General features: G+C 32.1%; 1 protein-coding gene across 1 annotated transcript in view; it reads left to right on the top strand.

Annotated features, from left to right (window-relative positions):
- LOC113176140 (ovostatin-like) overlaps positions 1-4,720 on the top strand; it is a 74,103-nt gene extending 69,383 nt beyond the window's left edge. The window contains exons 31-34 of the mRNA XM_026380551.1: positions 641-731; positions 3,695-3,763; positions 4,117-4,219; positions 4,659-4,720. Of these exons, the coding sequence (XP_026236336.1) occupies positions 641-731; positions 3,695-3,763; positions 4,117-4,219; positions 4,659-4,720 (325 nt within the window). The remainder of the gene's footprint in view (positions 1-640; positions 732-3,694; positions 3,764-4,116; positions 4,220-4,658) is intronic.
- The last annotated feature ends 12,948 nt before the right edge of the window (positions 4,721-17,668 follow it).

Below are 17,668 nucleotides of genomic sequence, written 5' to 3'. Positions count from 1 at the left end.
GCCACTTGGGAGGCTGAGAAAGGGAGATCATAAGTTCAAAGCCAGCCTCAGCAAAAGCAAGGCAATAAGCAACTCAGTGACAAGTTAGTTATCTCTCTGAATCTTATTTCCCTCCTTTATAAAATGAAGACTAAAGTAGCATTGAATTCACTAGACCATTGGAAATAATAAGTTATTACATAAAAAAGCACTTAAAAGGGAGTATATAGTATATGCTCAATAAATGTTAATTTATCATTAAGCAACTAAGCAACCCTGTCTCTAAATAATATACAAAATAGGACTGGGGATGTGGCTCAGTGACCAAGTGCCCTTGAGTTCAATCCCCAGTACCAGAAAAAAAGCAAGAATTGTATTTGTCTCAAATTTCTATTTCATAAATCAACATATTATAGCATATTGTAGTTCTTACTTTGGGAACTCCAAATTCCAAAACAAGAATATTACTTGGGCTCTGTTTTCTATGTCCACTTGGAAATGGATTGAAATGTATGTTGTTTCATTTTGGAATACCACTAATTTCAGTTTATTCTGAGGGTTTAGTCTCAGAACAATAAATGTAAATATATTTTATTGGTAAACTGTTTTCTTAAATAATAATCAACACTTATCTGAGTTTTAAATTTTGTATTTCTTAAAGTTATTCTGGAAGGCACATCTCTTCCAACATGGCAATCATTGATGTGAAGATGCTCTCAGGATTTGTACCTGATAAATCTTCAGTTGAGAAGGTAAAGAATTAAATACTTATATTTAAAAGAGCTTCAGAATAGCTATAATGTATTATGCTCTGTGTTATACATTTGTCATAAATTGATGAAAATACAACACATATTCTATTCTTAAGGAATAAAGATTAAATCACATATATATCCAATAGAACATTATTCAAAGTTCTCAAATTTATTTGAATTGAGCTAGTATCACACTAAATGGTGGATAAAAATTGAAAGCTTTCTCTTGAATATGTAAAACAAGACAAGAATGCCCATTCTCACCACTTTTATTCAATACATTACTAGAAGTCCTACACGGAGCAAAAAAAGTCAAGAAAGTAAATAGAAGGCACCAATTAGGAAGCAAGAAGTGAAATTCTCTCTCAATGCTGGTGACATGATCATACAAAAGACTCAGAAAAAAAACAACTGTTAGAACTGATAAACAAATTCAATAAAGTTATAGATTAAAGATCAATGTACAAAATCAGTAGAATGTTAAAATACTAACAACAAATTATCTGAAAAGGAATTTAATTTATAATAGCATCAAAAATAAATGAAAATCAGGGTTGGGGTTGTGGCTCAGTAGTGGAACACTTGCCTGACTTGTGTGAAGCACAGGGTTTGTTCTCAGCACCACATATATAAGATCCATTGACAACTAAAAATATTTAAAAATAAATAAATAAATAAATGAAAAAAAAAAATATATATATATATATATACACACACACACATACATACTTCAGAGTAAATGTGACCAAACAGGTAAAGAATTCTGTACATTGAAATTATATAATATTGATTTAAAAATTGAAGGAAACACAAAAAAAGTGGAATTATCTTTCATGTTCATGGATTGAAAGAATTAATATTGTTAAAATACCCTTACTAATCAAAGCAGTGTACAGTTCAGTACAATCCCTCTCAAAATTCTAATGGCATGCTCACTAAAAATAGAAAAAAAAAAACAATTCTCAAAGTTTTGGGAACCAGGAAAAACTCTAAAGAGCCAAAACAGTCTTCACAAAAAGAACAAGGGCAGAGATATCAACTCCTCTTTAATTTCAAAACTTATGAGAAAACAATTATAATCAAAAGAGCATTGTATTATAACAACAGACATACTGACCAATCGAACAAGACAGAAACTTAGAAATATACCCAACTAGAATCAATTGATTTTGGGCAAAGATGTGAAGAATACACATGGGAAAGGACAGTCTCTTTAATAAATGGTGCTGCTGAGAAAATTGAATATCTACACACAGAAGAATGTAATTGAACCTTTGTCTCACACCATATATAAAAATCAACTCAAGATGTATGTCAGATTCAACAGTTGAGGTACTAGACCAAAACAAGATAAAAACTCCATAACGTGGGTCTGGGTAATGATTTCTTGAATAGAACTGAAAAATTCAGGCAACAAAAGCAAAACCAGGCAAATAAGATTGCATCAAACTTAAAAGTATCTGCACAGCAAAGAAAATAATTAGAGAAATGAGGAATTATACCCCATCTATGTATGATATATCAAAGTACATAAATGCATTCTACTATCATGTGTTACTAATTAAACAAAAACATTTCTTTAAAATAGTGAAGAGACAACCTATAGGATGGGAGAAAATATTTGCAAACACAATCTGATAAGGGGCTGATATTGAAATTACATAAGAAACTCAAACAACTCAGTAGCAAGAAAACAAATAATCCAATAAAAACAGGCAAATAATTTGAAAAGACATTTCTCAAAATAAGAGAATAAATGACCAAAAAATAGATAAAAAATTCTCAAGACATCTAATCATCAGAGAAATGCTAATTAAAACCACAGTGAGCTAACACCTTTCAGATGTTAGAATTGCCATTATCGAAACCATGAATGATAACCAATTTTGGCATTGATGGTGCAGAAGTAGTGCCCTTGTACATTATTGGTGGGAATATATTACTGTTTAGCCATTTTGGAAGATAACATGGGATTTCTTCAACAAACAAAATAGAATTACTGTACAGTCCAGCATCCCCACTTCTGGGCAAATATGCAAAGGAATTGAAATTGGCATATCAAAGAAACATCTGTACTCCCATGTTCATTTCAGCATTATTCATATTGGCCAGAATAAGGAAGCAGCTTATGTGTACAACAGCAGATAAATTGATAAAGGAAATGTGGTTTGTGTGTACAATAGCATATATGTAGAGTGGAATGCTAAAGTCTCTAAAATAGAAATTCTATCATTTGTAACAATGTGGATGAAACTGGAGGATATTATGCTAAATGAAATAAGCCAGGCAGAGAAAAAATACCACATGATCTCATTTATATGTGAAATAAAAATTTTAAAATGTGATGACATGAAAACAGAGTAGAATAATTTGGACCAGAGTTTTGGGGCAAGAGGGAGAGCTAGTAAAAGAAAAGATGTTGATCAAAAAGTACAGCATTTCAGTTATACCAGAGGAATAAGTTTTAGTGACATATGGCACTACACATAGACCATGGTTAATAATACTGTATGTTTTAAACCTGATGGAGGGATAGAGAAGTTGGTGCAATAATGAATATATTAGCTATTTCATTTGAATCTTTCTTCAGTATATAGATAGATGAAAATACCACAATGCACTCTGTAAATATGCACAACTATTATTTTCCAATTAAAAATAAATTTATGTTGAAGTTGAAAAGGTAAGTTAGTGTTTCGTTATTCTATTCTATTCTATTATTCTACTTAATATATTTTTTTTAGAAACCAATATTATACAGACAGATCTCTCAAAAATGTTGAACAAATGATACCCAAAGATTAGTGTCTATTGTTGAGGCTACATGGAAACTTCACAAGTATTTATAAAGATGCAAGAAAATTACCAAATTAAAATTAAATATTTTTATCTTTGGATTATTAGTTGTTCATACTTCTAGTCCCCTAAATGTTCAGCATACTTTTTTGCCTTATTTTTAGCTTCAAGAAGATGGCAAAGTACAACGCATAGAAATCAAAACCACACATGTGTTTTTCTATTTGGAGAATGTAAGTTTAATATCATAATTTGATTTGGCTATTAGTGTATATGCTACTGACACAATTGATTTTTATTTTTTATGTTTTTTTTTATATTTTCCTATGGGTATAAGTACCAAAAGATCATTGTTTTATCTTTGTTTTTGTTTGTTTTGTTGTTGTTGTTACTTTCATAGTTTCATTTTGTTTTGGTTTTGGAGGTACTGGGGATTGAAACCAGGGCCTTGAGCATGCTAGAAGCTATCAGTGACCTACATCTCCACCTCTCCAAAAGAGCATTTTTAAAATAAGTCTAAATATTTGAAATTAGGAAAAAAGGTTAAAATATGCTTTATATGCTAAAAATATTGATTTATTCCCAGGTTACTCAAAAGGAAATTCAATTCTCATTTTCCATTGAACAAGATGCACTTGTATCCAACATCAAGCCTGCATCTGTCCAGCTTTATGATTACTATGCAACTGGTAAGAATTTTACTTCATTTGAGTGCCATCATATTCTACATTTAATTATTCATAAGCCAATTATTGCTTTCTCCACTGATGTTATAGTTTCTCTTTTTGAAAACTTCGCTTGTTATTTGGTGTTTTTAAACTTTGCATATCATCTAATACAAAGTACTTCAGAGTTTTAATAGCTAACTTTTGTACAAAAGTTCATTTACAGAACATGGATAACATGTACCAAAGATCATGTGCAAAAGATTATACCTGAAAACACTTAAGAATGATCATATACATTTATACAAAGTCATAGGAATAAATGTACATCTGACAGTTTTCAATCAAAGAAGTTGTTATAGTAGCATAGTGTATGAGAACTTATTTATAAACAGATAATAAAGATGTTTTCTTCTTAAACAATGTTGTAAGACTGTTTTGAGTAACAATTTCTCTCTTCCAGATGAATTTGCAGTTGCAGAATACAATACACCATGCAAACAGATATCTTTTGAAACCTTTTAGTTCTCAAGAGAAGTGAACTGTGATGGAAAGGAAGACACTTTGGAATTGGGATTTATGTTAAGAGAACATTGCCACTGTTTCAACCAAAGAAAAGTTTCAGAATCTTCACAATGCAGCACATGTTCAAGTTCTCCCACCAACAGCATCCTCCCTCAGTCACTCCATCACCAATTTCATTCTTTCTGCCTGAGGACTTTCTCTGGAGTCCTGGTAGCCAGCTTAGCCTGTGTACAATTTTAAATGGGAAGCACAGGCTTAATGTTTACAAGAGCAAACTTCAACTTGCAGAGACTAAAACCACTAGGCTCCTGCCTCCTGCTTTTACTCAGAGAACTCTGGGATCATTCCACATGCTTCTGATGAAATCACCTTGAAATCAGTGTAAGATCAGGCGAGGTGGGCAGTGACCAAAGGAGGCAGGTTTAAAAAGGCCTCTGAACAAGGCTTTATTTGAGATATCACTCCTGGGCGGAACTCGATCAGACTGACAGGGTGGACTGGAGAAGGGTCTGAGAACCCCATGGAAGCTGGGATTTTATGGGGCTGAGGCAGGAAGGGAGGGGCTTGAGACAGGAAAAGGTGTTTTTAGAGTCCCTTGGCCCTCTGGAGTTGGCTGGGGGAGCTGGCTGAACTCTAGGATTGGCCAGGGGGTTCTGATGATTGACAGGCAATAGTCAGGAGATCCTGCTGATTGATAGGCTTTCTGTCGGTGCCTGATAGATGTTTCTTTCCCACGTGGGCTGCTTTGTTCTAAATCACCGCCACTGACCTGATAATCAGCATTTCATTTTCTCATAAATCGGCCTCCATAGATAGTTTCTTAAATTAGCCCTTTTGCTTTCTTGCACAATCTCCCTGATCTCTCACTGTTGTTTCCTGAGATCACCTCTGAAAATAATTATCTGCACTCCAGTCCTTGCTTCAGATTCTGCTTTCAGAACAAAGATAATGTATCACAGCAATCCCTGAATAACTACATAAAATGTTTTGTTAGGTATGAAATATCTGTCTGTGTTGTTAATTTAGTTCTAGTGTTTGTTTATACTGTAGAAAAGTAGAACTTTTACAACATTTCAATATAAATATTGCTATTTTGACAAATATTATTGAGTAATACCTGATAAGCATCTGTGTATTTTATCTTCCATTTCAAAATTAAATTTCTTTTCTCAGTATAAACCTAGTGTGAAGTAAATACATTCTCCTTTTCTTCTTACCACAATCACTTGGGGTATTTCTGAAAATATATTTGTAAGATTCTCTTGGATATAAAAAATATGTATTTTAATATAAGATCAAATTTCCCCAAATTCTACAAATCTGGAGAATACACAAGCATGAAGATCTTACAGTGATACAGGAAAGATAACAAAATCATATTTAATCATTTTTTATTTTTTAAATAAATATGTTTGAGTACTAAATATGATATTTTAATTAAGATGATATTATATCAGATAAAGTGGAAAAGATTTCTCAAAATGTGCCATGAAGTACTTGAAGAAGTTGAATACATGTGAGCACCTGGCCCAAGTTATCACTAACTCCCAGAGATAATATTGATTTAATATTGATTTCATTCTGTGATTGCAGAAACTGCATCATGAAAACTCTCACTGAGATGATTAGCTTTATAAAGGAAAGCAAATTAAAACAGCACAAACAAGTCAATGCCAATCAAGTGATTAAATCAAATTTGTTCAGCTCACATATACTCTTTCAAATCTGATGAAAGCTTCAGAGTCTATAACTATAAAGATTCTCTGTCATGTGAATATATAGAATTTCTAGGTATTATTTTAATCTGTGAAGTTTACTTATGGAAAAATTATATTTAGAATCCTAGGAAAACCAGAATTTTCCCTGAAGAATCTACTTTCTAATACTCAGCTTTCACCTAAAATTCAGAAAGTACTTTTGTGATGCCAAAGCATATTAGGCATAACTGTATGGAAGGGACAAAGAAAGGAAAAAATATGCTGTTTAAAACTCATTTTTTTTCACTTGTAGAATTTGGATTTGAGAAGGGACATACAGGAATGGTGATTTTTAAATTTAATTTAATTTAATTTTTGGTATATCAGGTATTGAACCCAGGAGAACTTAAACACTGAGCCACATCCACAGACTTTTTTATTTTTTATTTTGAGACAGGTTCTCACAAAGTTGCCTAAAGCCTTGTTAAATTGCTCAGGCTGGCCCTGAACTCATGATTCTCCTGCCTCAGTCACTTGAGTTGCTGAGATTACAGGCATACGCCATCACATCCTACTGATAAATTCCTAATAATTTATTTTTATTCTGTCAAATGGCAGTTTTTCTTTCTCAGCTTAATAGATAGGTTTCTGGTTTTGTTCTTGCACAATATTCGCCAGAGATCCCACAAAGAAATCAAATTTAGCTGGTATATCCTACCTGTGGTACTCCTGAATGTCCTGAATTGAGAGAACATTATGATACTTCACTCATGGTAATTGCTTGAATACAAAGTTTTTCTACCTTTAGATGAAATAAAAAAGCATTTAAACAGAGTGATATTATGTATTATTTTAGTGTTGTTTCAGTTAGAAGGCAAAATAAAGATGTGTGAACTTCTGGGACTGGATTTTGTCTCTTGGTGTCTCTAAATTTTTCCCCAATGAGATTAAAAAACAAAACAAATTTTCATTTGTCCTTGAGAAGGAAGTCAGTCTTAAACTAGGGGAAGATACCAAACTCTTATTAAATCTATCCTCACTTAATAATATCTGATCTTTTAGAGACTTGTAAACTTCATTAACTTTTACCTTAGGGACATCTATGCAGGGAATAATCTACCTAGTGAACAGGTTACATATTAATAATAACAATAATAATAATAGCAGCTGAAAATAGCACCTGTGACTTAATTTATTCTTCATATATTTGGGAATAAATGATTCCACTCTTCATGTCCAGAACAAGGTTGCTTCTAGAAAGTAATTTATGAAATGAAACTATCACTGTGTCCTGAAATAAATCAGCAGAAAAAATGTTTGCTTTACATCTCTTCTGTATAGGGAAATACCCTCTGATTTTCTTTTACAATCAATCTCTTTCAGTACCTAAAGATACTATTTATTTAATCAAATCATATTTATATTGTAGTAGAATCAGTAACAGGTAAAAATCAATTTTTGCAAGGGCTCCTCACCCCAAGGGCAGTCAATTTTCTTATAATATGAAAACTGCAAAACTGTTTTTCCTCCAATTCCTAAGCTAACATTCAAAAAATTGTAGAATGGTGTTTGATGAAGAATAAAGTTCAATAAATTTTTAGAGGTGAAGTTTATTTAGGGCTCACAGTTTCAGAGGTCTCAGTCTAGTGGTGGTCTCTGTGGTATTGGAAAACAGCTCAGGATATGACCACCAGGAAGCAGAGGGAGCAATTTCACCAGGGAAAAAAATTATACCCCAAAGACATGACTCCAGTGAACAACCTCCTCTAGCCACACCCTTTCTGCCTGCAGTTACAGCCCAATCAATCCATATTGGTAGGCTAAGCCACTGATTAAGTCACACCTCTCATAACCTATCATTTCATTATTTCACCTCTGAATGTTTTTGCATTATCTCACACACTAGCTTTTGGGGATACCACAAATCCAAACTATAACATTCTGTCCTGGCCTCTAAAAGCTTATGCCCATTCCACAATGCAAAGTACATTTATTCCATTCCCAGGAATCCCACAGTCTCTCCATATTTTGCATTGTCTAAAAGTCCAAGTCCAAAGTCTTCTCTGAGTCTCAAGGTAAAATCTCAGCATAATTTTGTAAAAATAAAAAGCAAGTTATATATATCCAATATATAAAGAAACAGAGTAAGTAATGGCTTCCCACAGGGAGAGAGAGAGGCACTGAAAAAAGAGATGGGACCAAAGCAAGACTAAAATCCAACTGGGCAAACCAAGCTCTGAAAGAAAATAGATGCTAACCAAGAATCTTATAGTCAGAAAAATTAAGCTTTAGATTTGAAGATGAAATAAAAACTTTCCATGATAAACAAAAGTTAAAAGAATTTACAACTATAAAGCCTGCACTACAGAATACCCTCAGCAAAATATTCCATGAAAAGGAAATTAAAATCATCAAAGGGAGGTGTTAAGGGAAAACCAATCAAAGGAGAAACCACATCAAGTTAAATACCAAAAATAAACAAAAATGACCAGGAATACAAATCATGTCTAAATAATAACCCTGAATGTTAATGGCCTAAACTCACCAATCAAAAGACAAAGACTAGCAGACTTGACTAAAAAAAGAAGACCCAACAATATGATATCTTCAAGAGACTCTTCTCACAGGAAAAGGCATACACAGACTGAAGGTGAAAGGTAGGGAAAAAAAAAAAAACATATCACTCACATGGACTGCAGAAATAAGTAGGGATTTCCATGCTTATATCAAATAAACTAGACTTCAAGCCAAAGTTAATCAAAAGGGATAAAGAAGGAGATTTCCTACTTAAGTAAACCATACATCAACAAGACTTAACAGTTATAAATATATATATGCCCCAAACAATGGAGCATCTAAGTTCATCAAACCTTCTCAAGTTCAAGAGTCAAATAGACCACAACACAATAATTCTGGGTGACTGTAACACATCTCTCTCACCACTAGATAGATCTTTCAAACAAAAGTCAAATAAAGAAACTATAGAACTCAATAATACAATCAACAGACTTAACTGACATATATAGAATATTTCATCCATAAATGAGTGAATGCATTTTCTTTGCAGCAGCATATGGATCCTTCTCTAAAACAGTTCATATATTATGCCACAAAGTAACTCTTAGCAAATACAAGAAAAGTAAAGATACTACCTTGCATTTGGCAAAATACAGCACCCCTTCATATTCAAAACACTACAAAAACTAGTGATAACAGGAACATATCTCAACATGTCTCCAACATCTGGAGACTAAATAATATGCTATTGAACAGAATATGGATTCCAAAAGACATCAGGGAGGATACTAAAAAATTCTTAGAGGTAAATAAGAATACTGATACAACATATCAGAATGGGACACTATGAAGGCAGTACTAAGAGGAAAGTTCATTGCATGGAGTTCATTCCTTAAAAGAAGAAAAAGTCAAAAAATAAATGACCTAACATTACATCTCAAAGCCCTAAAAAAGAAGAACAAATAAACACCAAAAGCAGTAGAAAACAGGCAATAATTAAAATCAGAATTGAAATCAACAAAATTGAAACAAAAGAAACAATTGAAAAAATTGACAAAACAAAACAAAAGTTGGGTCTTTGAAAAAGTAAATAAATAAAATTGATAAACCATTAGCCATGCTAATGAAGAGAAAGAGAGAGAAAACCCAAATTACTAACATCCACGATGAAAAAGGAAATATCATGATGGACACTACAGAAATACAGAAGATAATTAGAAATTATTTTGAAAATTTGTACCCAACTAATATAGAAAATATTGAAGGCATTGACAAATTTATAGAGTCATATAATTTGCCCAAACTGAATCAAGATGATATACACAAGTTAAACAGATCAATTTCAAGCAATGAAATAGAAGATACCATCAGAAGCCTACCAAACAAGAAAAATCACAGGAACAGGTGGACACACAGATCAGTTCTACAAGACCTTCAAAGAAGAACTAATACCAATACTCCTCAAATTATTCCATGAACTACAAAAAGAGGAAACACTTCCAAAGTCATTCTATGGGGCCAATTCACCCTGATTCCAAAACCAAACAAAGACACATCAAAGAAAGAAAATTTCAGACCAATATCTCTAATGAACATAGAAGCAAAAATGCTCAATAAAATACTGGCAAGCCACATACAAAAATATGTTTAAAAAATAGTGCACCACATCCAAATGGGGTTCATCCAAGGGTTGTAAGGTTTGTTCAACATATGATAATCAATAAGTGTAATTCATCACATCAATAGACTTAAAGATAAAAATCATATGGTCATCCCCATAGATGCACAAAGGCATTTGACAAAATACAGCACCTTTTCATATTAAAAACATTAGAAAAACTAGGAATAATAGGAATATATCTCACCATTGTAACAGATATCTATACTAAAGCTTCAGGCCAACATTATTTTAAATGGCAAAAAATTGAAAGCATTCCCTCTAAAAACTTGAACAAGACAGGATGCCCTCTTTCACCACTTATATTTAACATAGTTCTTGAAATTCTAGCCAGAACAATTAGACAAAAGAAATTAAAGAGATACAGATAGGAAAAGAAAAACTCAAACTATCACTATTTGCCAAAAACATGATTCAATACCTAGAAGATCCAAAAAATTCCACCAAAAAACTTTTAGAACTAATGAATGAATTCAGCAAAGTATCAGGATAAATCAAAGGAATTTCTCTATATCAGTGACAAATCCTCTGAAAGAGAAACTAGGAAAACTACCCCATATACAATAGCCTCAAAAAAATTACTTATTGAAAGAGGTGAAAGACCTCCAAAAGTAAAATTACAGAACCCTAAAGAGAAAAATCAAAGAAGATCTTAGAAGATGGAAAGATCTACTTTGTTCTTCAATAGGCAGAATTAATATTGTCAAAATGACCATACTACCAAAAGCACTGTACAGATTTAACACAATTCCAATCAAAATCCCAATGACATTCTTCATAGAAATAGAAAAAGCAGTCATGAAATTCATCTGAAAAAAAAATAAGAGACCCAGAATAGCAAAAGCAATCCTTATCAAGAAGAGTGAAGCAGCTGACATCACTATACCAGACCTTAAACTATACTACAGAGCAATAGTAACAAAAACAGCATTGTATTGGCACCAAAATAGACTTGTAGACCAATGTACACAATTGTACACAGAGACAAACCCACCTAAATGCATTTATTTCATACTAGACAAAGGTGCTAAAAACATATATTGGAAAAAGATAGCTTCTTCAACAAATGGTGCTGGAAAAACTGAAACTCCATATATAGCAAAATGAAATTAAACCTCTATCTCTCACCATGCACAAAATTCAACTCATAGTGGATCAAAGACCTAAGAATTAGACCAGAGACCCTATGCCTTATAAAAGGAGAAGTAGGTCCAAATCTTCATCATGTTAGATTAGGCCCCAACTTTCTTAAGAAGACTCCTATAACACAAGAAATAAAATCAAAAATCAATAATTGGGATAGATTGAAACTAAAAAGCTTCTCCTCAGCAAAAGAAACAGTGAGGTGAATAGAGAGCCTACAGAATAGGAGCAAAATTTTACCATACACACATCAGTCAGAGCACTAATATCTAGGATATATAAAGAACTCAAAAATCTTAACATCAAGAAAACAAATAACCCAATCAATAAATGCGCCAAGAAACTGAATAGTCACTTCTCAGAAAATGATATACAATCAATCAACAAATACATGAAAAAATGTTCAACATCTCTAGCATTAAAGAAATGCAAATCAAAACTAAGATTTCATCTCATTCCAGACAGAATAGCAGCTATTAAGAATACAAACAACAATAATTGTTGGCGAGGATGTAGGGAAAAGGGCACACTCACACATTGCTGGTGGGACTGCAAGTTGGTGCTGCCAATATGGAAAGCAGTATGGAGATTCTTTGGAAAACTTGAAATGGAACCACCATTTGATCCAGCTATCCCACTCCTCAGTTTACACTCAAAGGACTTAAAAACAGCATACTATAATGATGCAGCCAAATTAATGTTTATAGCAGCAAAAATCACAACAGCTAAATTATGGAAACAGTCTAAATGCCCTTCAACAGATGAATGGATGAAGAAAATGTGGCATATATACACATTTTAATGTTACTCAACCATAAAGAAGAATGAAATTATGGCATTTGCTGGTCAATGTATGGAACTAGAGATTATTGTGCTAAGTGAAATAAGCCAATACCAAAAATCCAAAAGCCAAATGTCCTCTCTGATATATGGATGCTAACTCACAATAGGCAGGGGTGGGAGGAAGAGGAAGGGGAAGTTCACTGAATTGGACAGGGAAGAGTTGGGGGAAGAGAGGACATAGGAATGGAAAAGACAGTAGAATGAATCGGACATAATTTCCTATGTTCATATATCAATACATGATCATCATAACTCCACAGCCTGTACAACCACATAAATGGTAAGTTATACTCCATGTATATATGATATAAACTAAATTCTACTCCCATGTATAGTTAAAAAAAATTAAAAACTTTAAAAAATAAATTAAAAATTGTATTAAATAAATTTTCTCTCAGAAAATAATAGTAAACTAAAAGAATATAAAAGAGAATTGCATTTCTTTTTTATTACATTTAGCTAATATTTTTATTTTATGTTTACATGTCTAGTACACACACACATGCCAAAAAATATAGAGAGATACATATGTATATGTTCATATCACTAATAATAAGAAGAAATTGTCCTGTGATCTTATAATAAACTGTGCAATTGAGTCTGGAATATGATTATTTGCATAAAGACTAAATTCTCATTACCTTGGATAAGTCTTAACTCATTCTCCTTAAAATGTTATTGTTTTGTTCTATGTTAAACATATACTCACAATTCAATTTATTTATTCTTTTTCTATACTTTGTGAAAAAGAAAATCAAGTGTCATGTCTCATGGTCACATGATTCTTTTGTTCATTTATTCCACAAATATTTATTGACTGTTTGCTATTAGTCGACATTGTTCTTGATGGCAAGGAAAAGTAAAAAATAAGACAAAGTCTTTGCCACAATGCAAGGTAATAAGTATGAAGTATAATAAGCACATTGTATAATATGTCAGAAATGACATGTTCTATGACAAAAAGCAGAGCAAGAGGAATCAAGAGTGCCAGAAGATGAGAGATAGACTGCAATTTTATAATCCAAGGTCAAAGTAGAAGTCACTGAAAAGTTGATAGATGAGCAAATGTATAAAGAGATGAGTTTGCTATATGAACATCTGTAGAAGAACAATCCAGGAGGAAGTTTCACAAAGCTCAAAAGCTTTACAACAAGTGGAAAGGGTCTCAAGTGCTGGAGAAAGACAATGAGTTCAGATTGGCTGAAGTGGAGAAGGTAGAAGAGACAGCAGGTGGAGGATGTAAGAACAAGGGGTCCCATGGCGCATGTGGGCAGGCATCAAACCTTTCTTTCTCCTGGGCAAAACTTTCACTGATTACTTAAGAGAAAACTGGGCTGGGGAGAAGATTAATTTGCTACTATGGCAGTTTTTAATGATGCAAGCTGAAGAAAATACCTCTGCAGTCCTGAATAGACAGGCTAGAAGAATGATATCTCAGATGTCAAGTGCATGGGCTGATCTCTGAATACCGATGTAGTGTTAATATTAAACATGAGTCAAAGAATAGCACATTTCTCATATTTTTTAATCACTGGTCCTGCCTTTGAGAATCTGTGCAGGGATATACAGGAAGGATGAAAACATGTTCTATTATTTAATCCCTGATTTTTCCAGCCTACTCTCAAACAAGCAAAGTATCCACAAAGAGAGAGAGAATTATTTAGCAAGCTATAATAAGAGATAAATTATCACAATAAATATTTCCACTTTTTTCATTAAAAATATTGTTATTATCCAGGAATAGTGGTGCATTCCTATAACCCCAGCAGCTCAGGAGGCTGAGGCAGGAGAGTTGTAACTTCAAAGCCAGCCTTAGCAACTTACTGAGGCCCTAAGCAACTTAGCAAGACCCTCTCTCAAAATAAAAATATAAAAAGGGATGGAGATGTGATTCAGTGGTAAAAAGCCCCTGGTTTCAATTTCCAGTATTAAAAACAAGCAAACAAAAATTATTATTGTTATTAATGTCTTTTCTATGTTCATAAGAGCTTCAGTTTCATTCTATGTATGCGAGCGAGTCTAACTGTACCTCCCCCAATGTACACTATGATGACAAAGGCACTTTTTATCCTCGAGCCTCTTAGAGTTGCTCAATGCTCTGTAAACACAGATCTCTTGGAAATGACATTAGTTTAACTGTCCAAAGGTTATGATGTCTTTTGTCACTTTTATAAGTAGTCTTATTTTGATGGTTTAAAAGATCTGATTGTTATATAATTGTCAGCAATTACAAGTCAGCCCTTTCACTTGTACATATTCTCTTATTTATGTAACTACTTTCTGCTAGAATTTATAACTTCGATTTTGTTTTATCTTTTTCATTAAAGCCTTGGAGGGTGTGAGACACTCTTCATATCCAATACTTTTGACAAATTTGTAACAGTTGATGGAATTCCATGAGATTCATCTTTGACTTTGATATTTGTCTAAACTCTTATTCAGATGCAGATTTGTTCTCAATTTCAACATCACTTCTGGAATCTTTGAAATTATGCATGATAAATAATTGTGTGATTTTTGTAAGTAATAATTATATAAAAATAATTACCATTATCATACTGTTGACAATATAATCATAGCATGAACTGTGGGCTTTTTAAAAAATATGTGAATATTCTGTTTCAGTTATATGCATTTTAGATATATCTTGAAATGAACACTTACTACTTTTCTCTTACAAAAAAAGACATTTCAATACATTGATAATTGTATAAACTCTTTTTTATTAGTTCTTTTAGTTTATATCTCAGTAGAATTCATTTTGACATAATGATAGAAGCATGGAATATAATTTATTCTAATTCCATCCCCAGTACCTCCTCTTTAACTTCCCTCCCCCATCCCCTAGTCTTTTCCTCTACAGATATATCTGCCACCTACTCATTGTTATTTTTTAAAATTAATTTCTTGTGGACATGCATGATGGTGAGATTCATTGAGGTATATTCATATATACATAGGAAAGTTATATTCGATTAATTCCACTATCTTTTCTTACCGCTTTCCCTCATTCCCCTTTGTCTACTCCATAGGTCTTGCTTCTATTCTTCCTCTACCCTTATCATAGGATAGCTTCCACATAATCAGATAAAACTTCTGATCTCTGTCTTTTTGGGACCGGCTAATTTCACTTAGCAGGATAGTCTTCAGATTAATATCTATAAACACTCTAATAGTCAAGGCATCTGCAGCCAATCCGAGGCCTTATGTATCTATTTAATTTAAATCTATTTCTGGTGTGAAAAAAGCATGACATTAGAAATGACTTCTTCTACTCACTTTTCCTTTACACATATATTATAAAGCAAATAGCAGAAATGACAATTTTTCATTTAAAAACAGCACCTCTTTCCTTCTCCAACCATTTCAGTGTTTGTATTCCCTCTGAGAGTTGCACAAGAGTAAAGAAGAGGGCAAGGGAAGAGATAGTAGAGATATTTTACTTCATATAGATAAGAAATATCCAGCAATAATCTTCACCCTATAATAAAATTGAGAAGTGGAAGAGTACCATAAGAACATAAATTAAAGTTATTGGAATTAAAATGATGAATATTTTCCTGTCAGAAATAAGTTGAATTTCATTATTCTGACAATGGCTTTGCAAATTAGGCTATTGTCAGAAATGTTCTATAAATATAATGAGCTAAATGTGTAAATCATGCATTTGATCAAATTAAAGAATTTTATGAAGTTCTAGATTGACAAGAGAATATTTAAGTTGACATTTCAATTTCCTCAAATTCCTGAGTATATTGTGTCTTTAAATAAGAAAGTAGGAATTGGTAGCCATTTGTAAGTACTGATAAGCTTTTTAATTTTTATATTTCTAAGAACTAACAATAAGAATAATTCTAAAGATGTATTTTCAAATCCTTTTGCAATTGGCCTGGTTTCCAATTGCTTTAACAAAATTAGTGAAGATATATTTAATTTATCAACTTAAACATAATTAAAATTAATTTTTAATGATGATTATAATGTGAACTTTGCCTTATAACTTGGAAGCCTAAATGATTAAATGACATAGTTAGAATTTCCCCTATTTCTATCTCACTTTAAGTGAATACATTTAATTGTTCTATTTCCTATAAAACATAATAGAAAATATAATGTAATAGGAAATAGGAGTATATAGAATAGAAATAGACTCGAAAAAATAGGAAGAGAATAGACAATTGAAACCTCTCTCAATCTAGCAATAAGCAAAATCTATCCAAGAATACTCAACATCATTGAGAGAGCCAAATGGAATATTTTATTAATTTCATTAAGAAATTATTGTCAAACAAAAATTTCTTGTGTTACAACATTTCTTAGGATTAAAATAAATATAATTTATAATTTTAATAATAAATTGATGATTTCAAAGATAACTTTATATGGAAATATTTTATTACTACTTAGAACTTCAGATGCACAACACATTTTTATAATTTTTATTATATTTAGTTGCAGAAATATTTGATAGGGTATAAAATACTTGAGTAAAGTGGCTGCCAGAAGTAGGATGGAAATACAGATTTAAAAAAAAACAAGAATGATATAAAATGTTCAACATGTAAGGAGGTCAGATAAGTTTAAGTTTTCAACATATACTGTTGAGTATAAAATTGTGGCAATATTTACATTTCATTGGATACATTTAGAAAACATTACACTTTTATTTTTTCAATGATAGTTTATATGATACAACTTTTGTCATCTTGCTCATATGATAATTTTGTGGTCAAGTAAGCATGAAAGATTACACAAAATTATTTTCATGGAATTCTTTCAGAGAATATAAGAAAAACGTTTGAAGATCATAAGATTATAAGAGCATTAGTTGACAATATTGAAAAAGTACTGCTTTTGCATTATAATATCAAATATTTAAAATACATTTATTAAAATTCTAATCAAAATTTGATAATATTTCAGGTTAATTCTTTCATTTTAGAAGTTCAAACTATGAAGATGATTTTTCACCATTCACAAAAGGATTTGTATACTTAGTCATTTGGCATTACTTCAAATATATGCTTTGGTCATTTGACATTAGTCCAAATATGGACTTGATGAGTATCC

The sequence above is a fragment of the Urocitellus parryii genome, chromosome 5 (assembly GCF_045843805.1).
Source record: "Urocitellus parryii isolate mUroPar1 chromosome 5, mUroPar1.hap1, whole genome shotgun sequence".
In the NCBI taxonomy this organism is placed as follows: domain Eukaryota; kingdom Metazoa; phylum Chordata; class Mammalia; order Rodentia; family Sciuridae; genus Urocitellus; species Urocitellus parryii.
The sequence above is the reverse complement of the archived record's forward strand: the minus strand, read 5'-3'. Positions and strand labels throughout refer to the sequence as shown.